Source organism: Cheilinus undulatus, linkage group 4 (assembly GCF_018320785.1).
Source record: "Cheilinus undulatus linkage group 4, ASM1832078v1, whole genome shotgun sequence".
Taxonomy (NCBI): Eukaryota; Metazoa; Chordata; class Actinopteri; order Labriformes; family Labridae; genus Cheilinus; species Cheilinus undulatus.
The window spans coordinates 1908919-1929921 of NC_054868.1; the positions used below are offsets into that span (position 1 = coordinate 1908919).

General features: G+C 41.3%; 2 protein-coding genes across 2 annotated transcripts in view; one reads left to right on the top strand and one right to left on the bottom strand.

The window, feature by feature from the left end:
* Positions 1–3711, top strand: part of LOC121508149 (calpain-2 catalytic subunit-like) — a 25984-nt gene extending 22273 nt beyond the window's left edge. The window contains exons 16-21 of the mRNA XM_041784733.1: positions 27–91; positions 254–322; positions 415–493; positions 636–752; positions 837–892; positions 3530–3711. Of these exons, the coding sequence (XP_041640667.1) occupies positions 27–91; positions 254–322; positions 415–493; positions 636–752; positions 837–892; positions 3530–3553 (410 nt within the window). The 3' untranslated portion in view covers positions 3554–3711. The remainder of the gene's footprint in view (positions 1–26; positions 92–253; positions 323–414; positions 494–635; positions 753–836; positions 893–3529) is intronic.
* aars2 (alanyl-tRNA synthetase 2, mitochondrial (putative)) lies at positions 3712–20619 on the bottom strand. The gene is made up of 22 exons (XM_041784734.1): positions 20289–20619; positions 19473–19661; positions 18860–19005; positions 18275–18466; positions 18051–18195; positions 14208–14353; positions 13703–13811; positions 13423–13461; positions 13155–13269; positions 12861–12988; positions 12389–12527; positions 10840–11009; positions 10647–10760; positions 10321–10461; positions 10082–10219; positions 9767–9870; positions 7551–7659; positions 7293–7418; positions 7097–7207; positions 6927–7010; positions 5210–5323; positions 3712–5125 (listed from the first exon to the last, which is right to left on the bottom strand). The coding sequence occupies exons 1-22, from the start codon at positions 20520–20522 to the stop codon at positions 4958–4960; spliced, it is 2961 nt and encodes a 986-aa protein (XP_041640668.1). The 5' UTR covers positions 20523–20619; the 3' UTR covers positions 3712–4957.
* Positions 20620–21003: the final 384 nt, after the last annotated feature.

Here is a 21003-nt window from a genome sequence, read left to right on the forward strand (position 1 = left end):
TGGTTCTGACTCTGCGTCTCTTTTAGGTTCTGACATCAAGACGAGCGGCTTCAGCCTCACCACGTGTCGTAACATGGTCAACCTTCTGGACGTATCCTTCCACCGCAGAAAGTAGAACCTGAGCGCTCAGAAGGGTTTTGATGAGTTTATTAATTTTATTACTGAACACACTGGCGTTGATGGTGTATAGATGGACTGGTTTGACTGGTCCAGCTTTGATGATGTCATCAGAGATCCTGAACCTGGTCCTCAGAAAGACGGCAGTGGAAAGCTGGGTCTGGTGGAGTTTAAAATCCTGTGGACAAAGATCGAGAATTACCTGGTGAGTCCCGACGACTAATCACACACCGATTTAACAGACTGGCCTTCTGGGCTTCCGTAGAACCAAATGTTCTCTGTGTTTGTCTGTGACAGAAAATTTACCGTGAGAAAGACGTGGATAATTCTGGTACCATGAGTTCCATGGAGATGAGGACGGCCGTGGAGGAAGCAGGTAAATTAATCACCTTTCTGTGGCCTGAAAGGATTTATATTGAAATTCTTTATTTAAAGCTGTGAATCTAAAGGTTTAAATTTATAGATGTGTATTTATAGGTGTGTATTTACAGGTGTGCATCTCTCTCTCTCTGTTCCAGGCTTCAGTCTGGACAACTCGCTCAATCAGGTCCTGGTCGCTCGTTACAGTGAACCTGATCTCACCGTGGACTTTGACAACTTTGTCAGCTGTCTGATCCGTCTGGAGACCATGTTCGGTGAGTTCACGTGGTTCTCATGTTGATGATGATGATGGTGACGAAGAGAATCCCTGTATTGACTGACTTGTTTCCCTCCCACAGACACATTTGCGGCGATGGCCAAAGGTTCAGACACCGCTGAGTTTACCGTCCTGGAGGTAAAAGAACGTCACAAATCCACTGTCTGGTTTACATGTTTAAATAAAGATCAGTTCAAACTCCTGAAGGTCCTCTATGTGGATAAACTGAATAAAGGAAGGTGTTCATGTGATCTCCTCTCATTAACACCGTTAGCATGACTACATTTAATGGCACCAACAGCCTTAGAGCTGCAATGCATTGTGGGCCAGTTCAGCTGTAGTCCTTTCATTCATAAATCAACAGTCTGGTGAGAACTGATTCAGTTCATTTGGGTGAATGGGTTTAAAAACAGAATTTAAACCACAGGTGTCAAACTCAAGGCCCGGGGACCAAATGCGGCCCACTGTGCAGTTTTACCCGGCCCGCAAGATCGTTTCATGTTTGAATTAGAAGTGGCTCACCTGAAAGAGGTCTGCAGATTTCCTCCAGTATAGAAATGTAAATTTAACCTTGAAGAGTTTAAACCCTTGTTAAGTTATAAATCTGAAAAAGTAGAGAGTAGAAATAGTCAGGAATTAGAAAAAGATATTCATTTGTGTTTTCGTTTTGCATCCCAAGATTATGACCTAAACGTAGGATTTTGACTTTTTAATTTCATATTTTGACCTTTAAAAATTTTGCATTTTGACCTTTTCTCTCATATTGTGACCTTATAGGTTCACAATTTTTCATTTTAAATCATATTGTGACCTTTTAAAATCCTGATCTAGAATTTTATCTCATACTTTGACCTTTTAGAGTCACAATTTTAAATATCACATATTTTGACCTTTCGAAGTCACAATTTTGAATTTTATTACAGATTTTGACCTTTTAGAGTCACAATTTTGAATTTAATCACATATTTTGAACTTTTAGAGTCACAATTTTAAATATTATCTCATATTTTAAACTTTTAGAGTCACAATTTTGAATTTTATTATAGATTTTTACCTTTTAGAGTCACAATTTTAAATATTATCACATATTTTGACCTTCCAGAGTCACAAATTTGAATTTTATTACAGATTTTGACCTTGTAGAGTCACAATTTTGAAATTTATCACATATTTTGACCTTGTAGTCACAATTTTGAATTTTATCTATTTTAAACTTTTAGTCACAATTTTGAATTTTATCTCATATTTTGATCTTTTAGAGTCACAATTTTAAATATTATCACATATTTTGACCTTCCAGAGTCACAATTTTGAATTTTATAATAGATTTTGACCTTTTAGAGTCACAATTTTGAATTTAATCACATATTTTAAACTTTTAGAGTCACAATTTTGAATTTTATCACATATTTTAAACTTTTAGTCACAATTTTAAATATTATCTCATATTTTGATCTTTTAGAGTCACAATTTTAAATATTATCACATATTTTGACCTTCCAGAGTCACAATTTTGAATTTAATTACAGTTTTTGACCTTGTAGAGTCACAATTTTGAAATTTATCACATATTTTGACCTTTTAGAGTAACAATTTAGAAATTTATCACATATTTTGACCTTTTAGAGTCACAATTTAGAAATGTATCTCATATTTTGACCTTGTAGTCACAATTTTGAATTTTATTATAGATTTTGACCTTTTAGAGTCACAATTTTGCAATTTATCACATATTTTGACCTTTTAGAGTCACAATTTTGAATTTTATCACATATTTTGACCTGTGAGAGTCACAATTTTAAATTATCTTGACCTTTAAACTCATGGATTTAACTCTCTATTGCATATATTTGCTTTTTAAAACCTTATTTTGACTCTTAATTTTTTATTTTGACCCTTAGGACTTATAAAGCTGACTTTTATCTCAGATTTTGAGCCTTTAACTCATTTATTTATTAAGCATTTGTTTGACATGAACACAGTGACATTGCTGTGATGCTGTGATATTTAATCATTTTGACTATATTTCTAGAAATCTTAAAATCATTTATATCACTTTTTAATTTTCCCTATACTTCATTACCGGTGAAAACAAGGTTGACAGTTTTCAGTTAAATCTTGACCCTGTTAGGTCCTCAGGTTAGACCTAAATTCAGATTTCGGCCCCTGCTGTGATTGAGTTTGACAGCCCTGATTTAAACAATCTTTAAATGTCATATATCATGATTAACTTGGAAACTCAGCCATTAATCCAGATTGTTAAAAAACTTCATGTCAGCTCTAAATACTCTGTAATAGAGCTGCAGTGATTAGGTAGAACTGTCTAGAGACTCTCTGCTGATTTTACCCCTCCAAGTCCGGTTCATCCTCGGGTATAATTTCCAGATGCCTGAAGGTTCCACGTTCATCTGTTCAATCATACACCAGTATAATCACCATGGGAATATGTCGCCATCATAGCGCTCAGGAAGGAGACGGTTCTGTGTCCCAGACATGAACGTGAACCCTAGAACCAAAGCTTAAGAGCTTGTGAAGCTGGTCAGGGAGCTCAGTAAAGCCAGTCCTGGACCCACATGGGCTGAGAGGCCACTCTAACTTTAAAGAAAGTCATAAAATATTCTCTCATTATTCTGGTATTTAGAAAATAAAGAAAAATGTCAAATTTTTCAATCTTAATCGTAGATTATCTGTAGTTTCTCTACTGATGTTACCCCCCCATTACCTTAATAATAAAGTACATCTATCTTAATCTGTTTTCTTGTTTTCTCTCTACAGTGGTTGAACGTGTCTCTGCTCTGATCCCCGTCCTTGCCCTCCTCAGATGGAACTGTCACTGGCGTTTTTGGTTTACGTGCCTGATCGGGGTCAAAGGGACCATTTATACGGGTTGGTTTAATATAAGAGTGTAACAGAAACTGGATCAATTATATTTCAATCAATAAAGACAATCAAATCAATCAATGTGATCAGTCTTTTATTTAAGTTAAAGAAATATATGCATTTATGAAATACATTTTAAAGATTAAACCCTCACCTTTACCTCAGTCCAGTGAGAACAAATGTGCAGCTGTGGGCGGGGCTTAAAGCCATCTGTACCTTTAACAGTGACAGGTGTGTGTTTGTCTAAACTGGCTACAAACACACACACCTGTAACTGAAACTCCTTCTGAAACATCACCATGTAGTCTATGTACTAAAACATCCTCAAGCCCGTTAGAAAGCTTTCCAATTGGCTGCCAGCAGCAAAATGAAGCTCCGCCCATCCCAGTCAGGCCACACCTTCCCAAACAACAAGAAAACAGTTGATCAGGCCCTTAAACCCAGCAGCACTCAAAGAAAAACTGCCTGGGCAGCTACTAACCACAGGATACGTCTCCATGGCAGCCATCTTGGAGAGGGGTAGCTGGTTTTAACATTGTTGTCCAAAGCGCACTAAATCCATTCAAGACAGCCTATTTATAGCACGTTACAGTCACTTCAGTTGTTGTGTAGCTGTAATATGAAGATTAGGCTGTACAAATTTCCACAGCACACCTAGACCGGTCCCTGGGAACAACTGAGAGAAACCCTAATGTGAGTATGTCATAGATAGGAGGTCTATCTATGATTTAAAGTTACTGAACGGGAGTAAGCCAGTAACCTGTTTACACGATCTAGACCAGGGGTTCTAGATCTAGTTCTCATCTGGTCTAGAATCAGGACCCAACACCACCTCCTTAGACCCGTATTTATTACATTTTTCAATCACTAAAAGATGTTAGGGCACTCTGGACTTGAGATGGAACAAATGATGTGACCAAACAAAGATATTATGACACATCCTTCAAAATAAAAGCATGTTTTAGTGGTGTAGCCTAGTTGGTAGAGCAGACGGCCCTAAGCAGAGGCTAATGTCCTTGACACACTGGTTCCAGGATATAATCCAGGCCTTGAATGTTTGGGCCATGTCTTCACCCATTCTCTCTCTTCCCATATTTTCTGTGTCTCATCAGCTGTCCTATCAAAATCAAGGCAAAAAGCCCAAAAATAATCTTTAAAAAGTCACAATAACAAAAGCAAATCATGAAACTTGCCACAAATCTAAAATCCACTCAAAATGGCTTTGCGACCCACTTTTGGGTCCCCCTCACCAAGATGGCCGGCATGAAAACCCATCTATGTCTCTATCCCCATGGGAGATGTTGCCATGATGTCAGAGTGATGTCATCGCTTTGTTTTCTGGATAGCGTATTCCTCCGCCCACTTCAGGACACCGTTGATGTCACCGCTACTTCCTGTTCCCTTGGCAACCAAAGCAGAGCCCCCAGCACTGCCCCCAAAGTGATGACACACCGATACCGCCCACTCAGAGGCTGTGAGGGAGGGACAGTCCTGAAGAGGGAGAGGACAGCCAATCAGACACTTCTAACAAAGCCCCGCCCCCTATGATGTCTCTGACAGGTGGGATATTGTTACCTTTGGAACCTGGCAGGCACACAGAACCTTCCCAGAATCCACCTGGTGAGCCAGCAGCATCACATGACCGCCGGGAACCTGGGCACTCACCTGATTCACCGTCTTCATCAACACCTGAGAGGAAACAGGTGACAGGGGAGGGGTTAGATCGACTTCAGAGTTAGACGCGCCCACATATGGTCCATTTCCACCAAGTGGTCTAGTTCAGTCCAGTTCGTCACACTAAACCCTGATCCTTCTGGTGTTTCCTCAGCTGATGTCCGTCCAGTCTCGCTAGTTGTGATGGGAAATCCATCTCTTTTTAGAGATCAGGATCATTTGGCTCAGCTTAGTAATAAGAGCCGAAGTTTTTGGCTCCCAAATGGCTCATTTGGTTCCAGTTTGGAATTTTAAATGTGGATAAAATAACAACAAAGAAGAAGAGAGGATACTGGCTCTCAAACAGGAGACAGCTCCTGTCATTCAGATAAAAGGGCCGGCTCTTAGAACATAGTCATAAACAACACAGTCCTCAGTCTCAAACACAGATTTACCAAAAAGTATTCCCTGATGTTGGAAGTCCTTTGTTAGCAGCTTTTGGAAAAGTGTGTGGAATTCCCTTGCTCCTCACTGGTTCTCCCGACTTTTCCAAAAGTTGCCAACTATGGCCTGCTATGTGGCAAAAATGGAGGGGAAAAAAAGCCCAAAATTGAGGGAAAAATAGCACAAAAATGGAAGGAAATTCCCCAGAAATGAAGGAGGAAAAAGCCCTAAGATAAAGGGGAAGAGCCCTTTAATGGAGGAAAAAGGGGCTTTAAGATGAAGGGGGAAAAGCCTTACATGGAGGGGAAAAGATCCAAAATTGAGGGGAAAAAAAGCCCTTAAATGGAGAGAGTGAGGGGCTTAAAATGTTGGGGAAAAGAGACTACACTGAAGGGGAAAAAGGCCCAAAACTAAGAGAAAATGGCCCTAAAATAGAGGAGGGAAAAGCCAACGAGGCTTTCAGCCTCACTAACATTCTGTCCTCTGCCTTTGCATTTAATGTCACCAAAGCTTAGAAAACATTCCATCCCAGCCTTTTACATGCAGGCCAGCCTAGACCCCCAGTTGTCATTCCAGTCTAACCAGTACCCCACATGATTTATTATCTTAATAGTCTATCAGCCTGTCCTAAGCATGTTTCTGATCAAATGAGGGAGAAAAGCGGTTAAAGAGGCTCAGACAGCCTCTAAGCTCAGTCATGGACTCCTCTAGACTCTGGTCTCAGTCCTAGACTCCTCTAGACTCTGGTCTCAGTCCTAGACTCCTCTAGACTCTGGTCTCAGTCCTAGACTCCTCTAGACTCTGGTCTCAGTCCTAGACCTGTAGTAGGAGGTCTGCAGGACTAAGTCATTACTGATCTGGATCAGCTCCTCTCCAGGTAAAGTCCAGTCCACCTGTGGTAAAAATCACATTTTTCAAAAGTGTAGGGATCAGATCTGATGGATGTAGAAATGTTCTGATGGTAACTGCAGCGCCACCTAGAGCTTTAACAGACTAGTTTACTACATTATCATTGAACTGCTGTTCTTCACTTCCTGACCACATCTGGCGTTCATGCATCATCAGGATCACATGACTGAAAACAACCTGTAGTCAGTTCTTTATAGACAAGTGTTTGTATGGCAGGATGACTCTGTGCAGGTGCATTATGGTAAATGTAGTCTTAACTTCCTGTCATCACGGCTGTTGTTCTTACCGACAGAGAGTCGGTCTCCACGGAGTCGACAAGCAGCTCCTTCCTGTCGTTCTTCTCCAGCAGAGCTTGAGCTTTACCTGCAGCCTGAACAAAGCATGATGGGAAATCAGACACAAACAACCTGTTGCGTTTAATAATCTGTTTTATTGTGTCACAGACGTCTGTTCTACCTCTCTGGTCTCCAGCTTCCGGACGATCGTGTTGCTCGTCCTCTGCAGAGCTTTGAGGTGACTCTGCAGCTCTCTGCGCTGCCACTGAGGGATGGGCGTGTTATCAACAGCCTGTCAGACAGAACTCGGGGTTTAGGACCACACTAGCGGCTGTAAAAGAGATGGTTACCAGATGCATCATGGGTAGTATACATACGTCAGAGAGGACTCCGACCTCCTTTGAAAGACATTGGGCGGAGTCAACAGTGGAGGGGGCGGAGTCTTTAAGTCTGGCTGACAGAGAGTCCACATCCTGAGTCAACACCTGCCCCGCCTCCCGAGCCTGAAACGCCAATCAGAGAACATCAGATCACTGAGCCTCTACTCTCTAGCTAACAGTTCCCATCCACTCCCAGTGTTTAAGCTAAGCTAGGCTAGCCAGGTGTGTGGGAATGAGTCTGTATGAGCCACTGACCCTCGCTGCTTCCTGTCCCGTCACGGCGATGATCCGGCTGATTCCTTTGACCATCTGTTTCTCTGAGATGATCAGGACGTCCTCAATGTGTCCCGTCTGTAACACGTGACTGAAAACACAAACACTGATGACATCATCCATCTGCAGGCAAAGAGGCAAGGATGGAATGTTTAATAATGACGACATAATCAAAGTCAGAGGATAGAATGTTTTATAAGCTTTAAAGGATGACATCATCACCAAACGCAGAGGACAGAATGCTTTATAGGCTTTAAAAGATGACATCATCAAATGCAGAGGATTGAATGTTTTTAAGCGTTTAAGGATGACATCATCAAATGCAGGGGACGGAATGTTTTTTGGGTTTAAAAGATGACATCATCAAATGCAGAGGATGGAATGTTTTATAGGTTTTAAAAGATGAAATCATCAAATGCAGAAGATGGAATGTTTTTAAGCGTTTAAGGATGACATCATCAAATGCAGAGGATGGAATGTTTTAAGTGTTAAAGGATGACATCATCAAATGCAGAGGATGGAATGTTTTATAGGCTTTAAAAGATGACATCATCAAATGCAGAGGATGGAATGTTTTATAGGCTTTAAAAGATGACATCATCAAATGCAGAGGATGGAATGTTTTATAAGCTTTAAAGGATGACATCATCAAATGCAGAAGATGGAATGTTTTAATTGTTAAAGGATGACATCATCAAATGCAGAGGATTGAATGTTTTTAAGCGTTTAAGGATGACATCATCAAATGCAGAGGATGGAATGTTTTTAAGCGTTTAAGGATGACATCATCAAATGCAGGGGACGGAATGTTTTTTGGGCTTTAAAAGATGACATCATCAAATGCAGGGGACGGAATGTTTTTTGGGTTTTAAAAGATGAAATCATCAAATGCAGAAGATGGAATGTTTTTAAGCGTTTAAGGATGACATCATCAAATGCAGAGGATGGAATGTTTTAAGTGGTAAAGGATGACATCATCAAATGCAGAGGATGGAATGTTTTAAGTGTTAAAGGATGACATCATCAAATGCAGAGGATGGAATGTTTTATAGGCTTTAAAAGATGACATCATCAAATGCAGAGGATGGAATGTTTTATAGGCTTTAAAAGATGACATCATCAAATGCAGAGGATGGAATGTTTTATAAGCTTTAAAGGATGACATCATCAAATGCAGAAGATGGAATGTTTTAATTGTTAAAGGATGACATCATCAAATGCAGAGGATTGAATGTTTTTAAGCGTTTAAGGATGACATCATCAAATGCAGAGGATGGAATGTTTTAATTGTTAAAGGATGACTTCATCAAATGCAGAAGATGGAATGTTTTAATTGTTAAAGGATGATATCATCAAATGCAGAGGATGGAATGTTTTTAAGCGTTTAAGGATGACATCATCAAATGCAGAGGATGGAATGTTTTTAAGCGTTTAAGGATGACATCATCAAATGCAGGGGATGGAATGTTTTTTGGGCTTTAAAAGATGACATCATCAAATGCAGAAGATGGAATGTTTTTAAGCGTTTAAGGATGACATCATCAAATGCAGGGGATGGAATGTTTTTTGGGTTTTAAAAGATGAAATCATCAAATGCAGAAGATGGAATGTTTTTAAGCGTTTAAGGATGACATCATCAAATGCAGAGGATGGAATGTTTTAAGTGTTAAAGGATGACATCATCAAATGCAGAGGATGGAATGTTTTAAGTGTTAAAGGATGACATCATCAAATGCAGAGGATGGAATGTTTTATAGGCTTTAAAAGATGACATCATCAAATGCAGAGGATGGAATGTTTTATAAGCTTTAAAGGATGACATCAACAAATGCAGAAGATGGAATGTTTTAATTGTTAAAGGATGACATCATCAAATGCAGAGGATGGAATGTTTTTAAGCGTTGAAGGATGACATCATCAAATGCAGAGGATGGAATGTCGTGAAGCTGGGGATGTCGGGAAATTTTCTCTACATTCCTGCCTGATAGTTGACCATAGTTGGAAACTTTTGGAAAAGTAGGTGGAACCGAGAGCGCACACTTGATTATTATGATGAGTTATCATCAGGCTACATCCCGCCTCATGTATGTGAGTACTGAGGGGTTAAAATCATTCATCATGATCACCATTACCATGGTAATGTCTAAGTCACTGGTAGCTAACAGGTGAACTAGTGAACAGGTATGTATGTGTCTCACGTTCCACAGCAGAGCTCCACGGATGTCTGCCCATCTGAGTGACCATCCAACAGCTGAGAGACAGGTGACCCCACGGATACCACCCTCACAGGGTCAGGATACACCTGTAGATGGACAGGTAGCCATTAGGGTGAAATTCAGCAGTGAGCTGTTATTAGTGAAGTTAACAATCCCACTGACACAGCTGAGGCCTCAGGTTTTATGTAAATGATCAGGTAAATGGTCTATCTTTACGTTTTCTTCAAATGAATGCAGGTGCCTTTAGCAGAGGAATTCTCTAACATCCCTTACAGACAGACGGACACGTGTCCTCACCTCGTCCACCGTCCTCAGGCCGTCGATGCCCGTGGCGGCCTGCAGGGGAACCTCCTGGCAGTAGACGATTTGATTGGCTGAGATGATGTCACTGACACACCTGTCCACAAGCTGCAGCTGCTCCACGCTCAGCGAACCCTGAGGACCAATCACAGCAGATTACATCTGTCAAAGGAGCATTTCCTGTAAAGCCTGTGACATCACTTCCTGGAAGTCTGGTTTTTTTAGGAAAGTCCCACCTTGATGCTGAAGTCGAAGCGAAGGCGGTCAGCTGACACATGTGACCCTCTCTGATGGACGGACGGACCCAGGACCTCTCTGAGAGCGAAGTTCAGGATGTGAGTGGCCGAGTGTTTGACCATACAGGACAGACGGTGAGCCTGAGGAGGACGCCAAAACACGTCAGGATTCTACAGGCAGGCAGTAATCAGGCAGGTTGTTTTTGTCTCAAACTAAAATATGCCTGAGTATCTGAAACGTTTGACAAATACGTACAGAAATAAGACAAATCAGGAAGCAATGAATCTATCACACCCCCTTAGACCTCCTCCAGCTCTCCTCTTACCTGGTCCAGGTGTAGGTGAACCTGGTCTCCGGTCTTCAGGCTGTCAGCCACCATAACCTGATGAACCACGTACCCCCCCGCCACAAGGACCGCCTCCACAGGAAACACCACGTCCTGAGAGAAAACACACACTGGAGTCAGACCTCACAAAGCCACACCACAGGTAAACCTCCCATGATGCATTGCAGCTGACCTGCAGGCCATCCCGGGTGAAGTACCCCTGGTCATGTGACTGCCCTCCCTGCTCGGCGTAGAAGCTCGTTCGGTCGAGGATGACGCCACAGTGCTGACCTTCCGCAACTTCTGACACCAGAGACTGACCGTCATACAGAGCGAGGACCACTGCACAGCATGCTGGGAAAACTGAGACAGAAAGCACAAGGATTACCTGTGTGACAGGTGAGACATGAAGGAGAGGATCCTCAAAGACCAGCAGGAGAAAAGCTGAGCTGGAGTAAAGAGAAAAGCCTGCCGACGATAATACGAAGTCTGAGAGTTCTCCGTGTTTAGACCCTCAACAGAAAACCAGGATCAATCGGCTAAAACAGGATTCATGCAGGACAATTCCCGTTTGTAATAAATGTGGAGGTTCTGACTCTGCTGTAGTGTTCGGGTCCCAACGCTTTAAAGGTCGACTCTCCCCTCATACATGGATCTGATGGACCGATCAGCAGGTCTGATATTAAAATAAGAGCCTGCTTTACTGTAATGATCACTGTGTTCATTTTAATGGCAGGGAGGGTCCAGCTACTCCTGAGGACTTAACACGATAGAGAGGTCCAGACCAGCCTGTCATAATCACATTATCAATCAATAAAAGTAACCATGTGTCAACAAAAGAGGTCATAAATCAATGAAAGTGACCATAACTAAAAAAAAACAACTATCAACCAATAAAATTGATTATGAATCAATAATCATCAATCAATCCAACTGGTCATAAATCAATAAAACATTTTTCTTGAATCAATAAAGACTATCCTCAATCAATCAATAAAAGTGATCACAAGTCAATGAAAAAATCACCATGAATAAAAAATTGATCATTACTAAACAAAAAAGGTCCAAACTCAATGAAAGTGTCATAAATCAATAAAAACAACCATCAATGAATAAAACAGTCATAAATCAACAAAAGTAATCATTAGCAAAAAGGCAATCAAAAATCAATAAATATGATCATAAATCAATAAAGACTACATAAATCAATAAAAATGATCATTAATCAATAAATATGATCATAAATCAATAAAGACTACATAAATCAATAAAAATGATCATAAATCAATAAAGACTATCATCAATCAATAAAAATGATCATTAATCAATAAATATGATCATAAATCAATAAAGACTACATAAATCAATAAAAATGATCATAAATCAATAAATATGATCATAAATCAATAAAGACTATCATCAATCAATAAAAATGATCATTAATCAATAAATATGATCATAAATCAATAAAGACTACATAAATCAATAAAAATGATCATAAATCATTAAATATGATCATAAATCAATAAAGACTACATAAATCAATAAAAACGATCATAAATCATTAAATATGATCATAAATCAATGAAGACTACATAAATCAATAAAGATGATTAAAAATCAGTAAATATGACTATAAATCAACAAAGACAATCATAAATTAATAAATATGATCATAAGTCAACAAAGACGATTATAAATCCTTAAAATAATCAATAATCATGATGAATCCAGGTGTTTACCGTAGGTGTTGTTGTTCAGGCCGTACTCGTACTTCAGGCTGTCGTCAGTGTGAGGAACGCCGCGTCGCTGCAGCTCTGATAGGCTGACCACGTCCAACATCAGCGCAGACTGAACCCCTGCCAGCTGATCATTCCTCACCTGGGACAGACACAGGTGTGATGACATCATCAGTGTGATTAACAACCAGTACCTACAGACCAGGAACTGACAGGTTTAATGAGCACAGATTAATGACCAGTACCTACAGACCAGGAACTGACAGGTTTAATGAGCACAGATTAACGACCAGTACCTACAGACCAGGAACTGACAGGTTTAATGAGCACAGATTAATGACCAGTACCTACAGACTGGTACAAACTGGTTCATTACTCAGAACAGGTTGGTACAGATCAGAACCTTCTGATTGGCTCGTTGACATGGAGCCTTTTAATCCTGATCAGCTGATGTGTCGTTTGGATCAACCTTCACCTGGTTGTACTCTGACATCAGTCGGTCCAGCTCCTCATGGTCCACTGTCACTCCTCGCTCTTCCAGCATCAGATCCACCAGGTCCAGAGGAAAACCCAGATCTCTGTGCAGAGACCAGGCCACTGAGGCTAAACCACAAACACCATTATCAAAACAGCAATAACCATAAAATAAAATATAACCACAAAATCTCACAAAAAGTCTCTTAAGACCAGTATCAGGTCCAAACGTGTACTGGTTTTATGTGAGTTAAAGATTTTGTCACTTCCTGTGTGGGAGCAGAGAGGAACTGACCTGGGAAGGCTCCATGTTTGTCGTCCATCCTGTTCAGAGTTCGGAGGATCAGCCTGCTGCCGTGCTGCAGAGACGACAGGAACTGAGCCTCGTTCTCGTTAACGATGTCCATGATCTGATTAGAAAAACATCAATGTGTGTCAACCCTCTCCTACCAAACTCTGGGGCCAAGCACCAGGACCTGATCCTGGTCCTGGTCCAGGTCCTGACCTTTGTCCTTCAGGGACTTGCCCTTTAATAACAAACATTAAAAGATCGTCACACTCACCCTGTCAGCCTCCCTGTGGAGCTCTGGATACACATCACCCTGGAGCACAAAAAACAGAACAACTCAGCGTTAACTAATCATGCACCAATCAATCGTTAATCAATCAATCATGAATCAATCATTGATCAAAGAATTAATCAGTTCAGCTCAGTTGTTTACAGCAGAGAAAAAACATCTAAGATATTTCTGATATTTTCCAGTTTTTTATTCTTTGAACAGGCTTTTCTTTTCCTTATACTACAGCTTCCTGGTGAGGAGGATTATGGGAAATGTAGTTTACCAGCATGTGAGTGACGGTGGGAACCAGAGCGGACAGAGTTCCCTGTGGAGCCTGAAGAGCCTCAACACAGAACCGTACGGCCCGCCGCAGGATCCTCCTCAGAACGAGCCTGATGACAACAAACACAACAACAACACAATAACCACACAATAAATACACACTAAATACACAACTACACATTAAATACACACTAAATACACAACTACACATTAAATACACACTAAATACACAACTACACAATAAATACACACTAAATACACAACTACACACTAAATACACACTAAATACACAACTACACACTAAATACACACTAAATACACAACTACACAATAAATACACACTAAATACACAACTACACATTAAATACACACTAAATACACAACTACACATTAAATACACACTAAATACACAACTACACACTAAATACACACTAAATACACAACTACACACTAAATACACAATAACCAGGGTTAACGATGCTGACATCTGATTGGTCGAGACTCACTCTGCTCCTGACATCCCTGGATAGACTCCATCAGCGATGCACACTGACAGCGTTCTAATGTGGTCCGCCACCACCCGATACGCCATGTCCACTTTACGCTCATCAGCCACGCCCGTCCTGCCACCATATGGCTCTGCCTTCGATCTCTGAGGAACATCGCCATGACAACAGGAGGATGTCAGTCACACCTCAGGACATCAAATATCTGACTAACTGTTGTTATGGTGGATTTGGCGTTACAGTGTGTTTGGTCTTTGGTCTACCTGGTGTATTTGTGTTATGGTGTTATGGTGTGTTTGGTCTTTGGTCTACCTGGTGTATTTGTGTTATGGTGTTATGGTGTGTTTGGTCTTTGGTCTACCTGGTGTATTTGTGTTATGGTGTTATGGTGTGTTTGGTCTTTGGTCTACCTGGTGTATTTGTGTTATGGTGCTATGGTGTGTTTGGTCTTTGGTCTACCTGGTGTATTTGTGTTATGGTGTTACAGTGTGTTTGGTCTTTGGTCTACCTGGTGTATTTGTGTTATGGTGCTATGGTGTGTTTGGTCTTATGGTCTACCGGGGGCCTATAGCATGAAGCATGGTCAGCTTACCCTGGGTAACTCACATCTATCCAGGGTTGACTAACCCCAACAATGGCAATCAGGATAATCGATAGCACAACGCGGGTTATCCACACGGTAACACAACCCAGGTTTGTCTCATCAAGAGCCGTGAACGTGCACGTATAAAGGGAGGGCACAGCGGCAGCTGACCAATCGCAATCATGAGCGCTAAACAGATGGAGAATTGCAAGGAAGCAAGTGACAGGGCATCCTACTTCACATGTGAGGAGCAAAGATTAATAATGATGAAGTACGAGGAGGCAAAAGTCTGAATCCTGGAAAAAGGAAACACCGTGGCGGCTGCCAATCACAGGCAAAATTCGTGGCAGTGCATAGCGGACTGTGTAAATGCGTAAGTTACTCACCAATGGCTCAGTCTGACACTGATCACACTCATGAATCTCATGAAACAAAATACTCTGCAAATGGATTACGTAGACAACAATTATCATCTCGTTCCCCCAGATGTAATCCTTCTGGAGTGAAAAGACCGTGGGGGCAGATTAAAAATAAGTATAAAAACATCATTGCATCTGGTAAGTTGGTCTGTTTCATGTCTTAACATCATGCTACAATTAAGCTTAAAGTTGTCGCCACACTGAATGGGATAAGCAAATTTCTAGATTTATTTGGAACAGCAGAAAACCAAGAATAAATATAGCACATTAATGATCAGGAAAGAAAAAGGTGGGATGTCTCTCCCCAACCTGAGGGATAATTATTATGCTGCTCAGTTAAAAACTGTATTTTTTTGGTGTGAAAGTGGATATGAAGCAAAATGGAAGGAGATGGAGAACGAATTTAAAGGTATCCCAATTCCAGCAATGATTGGAGACCATAAACTAATGTTAACCTACCAGAATCAATTGAATCAGTATGTCTCCTCCATTCTACATGTTTGGTTTGACATTATAAAACAATTACACCTATGGACGCAAATAAAACAACTGAGATGGGTGGCCTACGATACAGAATTTAAACCAAACAGTATGGATTGTGGGTTTAAGTATTGGACAAATAGAGGCATCACTGCTTACTGTAAAATAATGGAAAAGAATACATTGCACAGTTTTCAAACACTTAGAGAAAAATATGACTTGGAAAACTCTGACTTTTTAAAATTTTTGCAATTAAGAAATTATCTCTCCAAAATAGTTAAAAAAATGAGACAAATAAAGAACTTAGTGATATAATACAGTTAACTATTAAAGCATATACAGGCACTACTAATTCGATTATTTCCAAATTTTATCAAGGGATCACAAACGGTAGAGGACATACCACAAATTATAGGAAAACAAGATGGGAGAAAGAATTAAATGAATCAATTACAAGTCAACAGTGGGAAAATATGTGTGAAACTATATTCACAACCTCCTGTTCTATGTACTGGCGTGAGTTCGGTTGGAAAAACCATGTCCGCTATTTTATTACTCCTAAATTACAGAGATATCGCAGAGCTGAGGCATGTAAATGTTGGAGAAACTGTGGATGTGATGAGGCAGATCACCTACATATTTTCTGGAGATGCATTAGAGTACAACTGTTTTGGAAAGGTATTTGGACAATCATGCTACAGATTCTTGGACAGTTGTTCCCCTTGAGTTTTACATCACTTTATTTAGGTGACGTACCTGAAGAAATAAAAGGATCTGATAGATACTTGTGGAAAATATTTACAGTAGCAGCAAAAAAGGCCATAACCCGTAAATGGTTACAGATAGATCCCCCCACAACAGACAACTGGATTGATATTATTAAGGAAATTCATGAGTTGGAAAGGCTGACTCTCTTATTGAGACTGAAAAAAGACTTATACATTAAAAGATGGGCTAAATGGAAACTATACTTGGAAGAATAAATGGCATCCCTGGTGGACTGCCTTAGACACTCATATTGTTGTAATGCATGTACCGCTCCTTTAATATAAACTCTGATTACTTACAGCTGAATGTGTTAAATCCTCATATAACTTGTATTGAAATCTGTATTTTGATTTTATGTCTGGCAATGTCAAATTATGTTTTGGTGTTGTTATTAATGTTATGTTTTTGTTTGAAAAACAATAAAATATAAGTATAAAAAAAAATTTGTCGCCACACTGAAATCATGCATACCGAGTTGATGTCTGACCTAAATTAACAAATTACAAATCAGCAGCTGGACTAAAATACACTCTCCCTCTTTAAAGAAAGAAAGCCCTCAAACACAATGAATGAAGTGTAGGAATGACATGATGGAAGAATGTGCTGTTTCACATTAGCATTACATCCCTTTTATTTGTCAAGCACTTTGTGTTGCATTTGAATGTGTGAAAGGAGCTATATAAATGAAGTTTGATTATCCCTTCCTAGTATATTACCTCTAACTATGGTTACGTATGATTTCATATCATATTGGACAATCACACCGCTCCTGCGGATCGCACGGGCAATAAACGGCTCCAAGATTTCACACAGGTAGATGAGTCTGGGCCGCGAGAACTGGTACCTCTCATAAAGCGCATTATCGGGTTGATCCAGTGGGTTTAAACGGTCTCAGAACACTCTTTCGCGTCTTAATGCTCTCCTCACTAGTTGTGCTCCTCTGTCTACCGGGTTCGAGAGAAAAGGGCAGACCATCGTTTCGGAGAAGCTGATTGGCCAGTGGGATGGGCATTTTATAGGATCAGATTCAACCTCCAACTTACCCTGCTCCGGAAGCAGGTTAGCCGTTCAGAGTAAGTCACCATGGTGATCTACCCCGATAAGAAATGAACCGGCTTTGTGCTATCGATAACCCGGGTTTAACCCTGAAGTTACCTCGCTAAGACATGAATCCTGCTTCGTGCTATAGGCCCCTGGTGTTTTTGTGTTATGGTGCTATGGTGTGTTTGGTCTTTTGGTCTACCTAGTGTATTTGTGTTATGGTGCTATGGTGTGTTTGGTCTTTTGGTCTACCTAGTGTATTTGTGTTATGGTGCTATGGTGTGTTTGGTCTTATGGTCTACCTGGTGTATTTGTGTTATGGTGCTATGGTGTGTTTGGTCTTATGGTCTACCTGGTGTATTTGTGTTATGGTGCTATGGTGTGTTTGGTCTTATGGTCTACCTGGTGTATTTGTGTTATGGTGCTATGGTGTGTTTGGTCTTATGGTCTACCTGGTGTATTTGTGTTATGGTGCTATGGTGTGTTTGGTCTTATGGTCTACCTGGTGTTTTTGTGTTATGGTGCTATGGTGTGTTTGGTCTTATGGTCTACCTGGTGTATTTCCTGTAGCAGAGGTGTGAACAGGTCCGTGTCATAGTTGGATCTCTTCCCCTGCAGGACGCTGACGAGTCGCTCCAGTCCCATCCCCGTGTCCACGCTGAAGCGGGGCAGCAGCCTCAGACTGTGATCCTGCTCCCTGCCACACAAACACATGCATTTTAACAAGTTTGAACATGAGTTTGCAGGTTTCCTGTGATCCAGCCGTGTATTTCTACCTGTTGTGCTGCATGAAGACCAGGTTCCAGATCTCCACCACATCAGGACAGTCAGCGTTGACGAGTCGGGACGCGTCCCTCCCTCCCACGTGGTCGTAGTGGATCTCGGTGCAGGGTCCACAGGGGCCCGTGTCCCCCATCTCCCAGAAGTTCTCCTTCAGACCGAATGGCAGGAGGCGATCCGGAGGAACTCTGAGAAGGAGCATGCCAACAATCAGGGGGCGGGGCCTGATTATGGTTTGTCATGGTGGATTATCCTCAGGTGTGTGCTGTCTACTGTCGTTTTGTTGCACATCATAACTTTTTTCACTTGATGTTACAGCTTTATCATCATTAGTAACTTTTTTTGTGTGTACCGTAGCAGCTCACAAACATGGCAGTGACCATTAACACCACTGTGCCCTGAGCTGTGAGCCTGCAAACAACGCCAACCATCCTCCATATTGATCCTGTAGTCCCTGATACTTCTGAGTCTGTTCTCAAAGTTGGACCAGTCAATTAAATGTTATCATTTAAACTTAGACGCGAGTCACCTGAGAACCTCGACCACATCCAGACCAGCTGTAGACCACATGCGAGACTCACCCCAGGTCCAACCAGATCTGTCGAGTCTCCTCATCAGCAGGGAGTCCTGATCCAGAGTCCCCTCCAAAATAAGACACATAGAGTCTGTCTGCAGGTATCCCATAATGCTCTGTGAGGAGGCACCATGCCATGCTGCACGCCTCCTCCTGCTCTCACACACACACACACACACACACACGTTAAAGGTTATTATCAACAGATCAATACATGGAGATGCTTCTGACACGTGTTAACATGGACGCCATCTTGGAGAGGGGTAACTCTGGTTCATAATGAACACACAGGTCATTCAGAAAGTTTTCAGATCTCCTTTCCTTGTAGATGAATTAAAAATAAAAACTGAAATATCACATTTGCATAAGTATTCAGACCCTTTACAACAACACTGTTAATGTAGCTCAGGTTCCAACATTTCTCTGATTACTGCCGAGATGTTTCTACACCTTGATTGGAGTCCACCTGTGCTAAATTAACCTGGTTGGACATGATCTGGAAGGACCCCTGACCCTTACTGTGGTCAGCTTGGCTATGATGTCATGTCCTGCTCTGACATCCAAAGGAAAGCCCCATACTTTTGTGATGTCAGACAAGAAACAGGAAGTGCTCTCCTCACCTTGAAGTAGTCTCCAAACGACCAGTTCCCCAGCATCTCGAAGAACGTGTGGTGGTAAACGTCTCGACCCACGTCCTCTAGGTCATTATGTTTCCCTCCTGCCCGCACGCACTTCTGACTGTTGACGACTCGGCGGTAGGACGCCATCTCACTGCGAGGGTCCACCGTGCCAAGGAGGAGGGGCTTAAACTGGAACCACAAAAACAAGCACAAACAAAACAAACATGGAGTGGTGGTCACTGACACCCAGAGAGATCTAGATCTGTGGGATGAGAGCCCAGACCAGCCAGGCCATTACCCCCCCCCCCCAGGGATGCTCAGACCAGGTCGGGAACCAAAGCTCTGGTTTTGAGCCTCTTGAAGTGCACAGACCCCTAAACAAAAACTGTGATAGATAGCCTGGATTAAACCTTTCTGCCAGGCAAATCCTTCTTGTCCATTTTAAACTTCTTCAGTAACCAGGCCTTACCCCAGCATCAGACGTCTAATAACATTTGAATTTTAAAACTATCTGAACTAAATAACAGCAAGTACATGCTAAACACATGCTCTCACAAACCTTTAGGTTGGTGAGCTGACCCTGTCCAAACTTTGTCTTTAAATTAATGGTAAGAGAGTGAAGGGAAATAAATTGAACAGGTGTCTTAATCAACCTTATTTCTGTACTGAAATAATCCTGATACATGAATCAGTTATGGTCAGTTATCTAATGACAGATCCAGACTTTAGTCCTTCAGCTCTACCACAGGCTCCAATGCTCAGAGTCACCAGATAACACGGTCACCATTTAGACCTTGACACCAGCTCCACGCTGACCTGGTTCATGCCGGCGTTGACAAACAGCAGACTGGGGTCTCCTCGGGGCCGTACCGGAGAGGACGGAACCAGCCGGTGTCCGTGTTTCTCCCGGAAGAAGTCCACGAAGACAGAACGGACTCGCGAGGCGGGAAGACCCGGGGCAGAGCCGCTGAAGGGGCGCCGTGGGCCGGCAGAGAGGAGGCTCCGTGAGCCGCTGAGGGCCCGGGGCCTCCGGAGGATCAGCCTGAACATAATCACCAAGAACGGGGGACGGAACCGGGACCCACCGGTACCATAGTGACCTATCAGGGACTACAGGGTTGCAATGGAGCGCATGCGTAGTGTGTACTATTTCTTCTTCGTTGTGTAATAGTTGTCGGAGAAACCATCGTATTACTGCCCCCTGCTGGACTGTTCAGTTCAGACGACTTTATTAATCCCCAAAGGCAATTCAGTTTATTTATTTGATATGTATATTTTGTATATTTCAGGCTGAAGTATTTTTACAAGACTGACACGTTTAAAGTGAAAAAAATATTAATGTATCATGTTTTTACAGCAGGTTTGTGTGAGTTTTTTTCTTAAATCTGACAGAAAAAATAAAGATGCATGAAAATTAATATTGCTTCCAATCATTATCCCATCTCAGGGCATAATAATAATAATAATAATAATAGGCAAATTCTAATTTAAATATATTTTTTGGAAATAATTTTTGTTTTTAAGTTTTTTT

Coding starts and splice junctions, on each gene's coding strand:
- aars2 (XM_041784734.1), bottom strand. CDS start 20,522: ATGTTCAGGCTGATCCTCCGGAGGCCCCGGGCCCTCAGCGGCTCACGG. Junction 12,989..13,154: donor CAAACATGGAGCCTTCCCAG/GTCAGTTCCTCT, acceptor TTTGTGGTTTAG/CCTCAGTGGCCTGGTCTCTG. Junction 7,419..7,550: donor CGGGACAGGAAGCAGCGAGG/GTCAGTGGCTCA, acceptor TTGGCGTTTCAG/GCTCGGGAGGCGGGGCAGGT.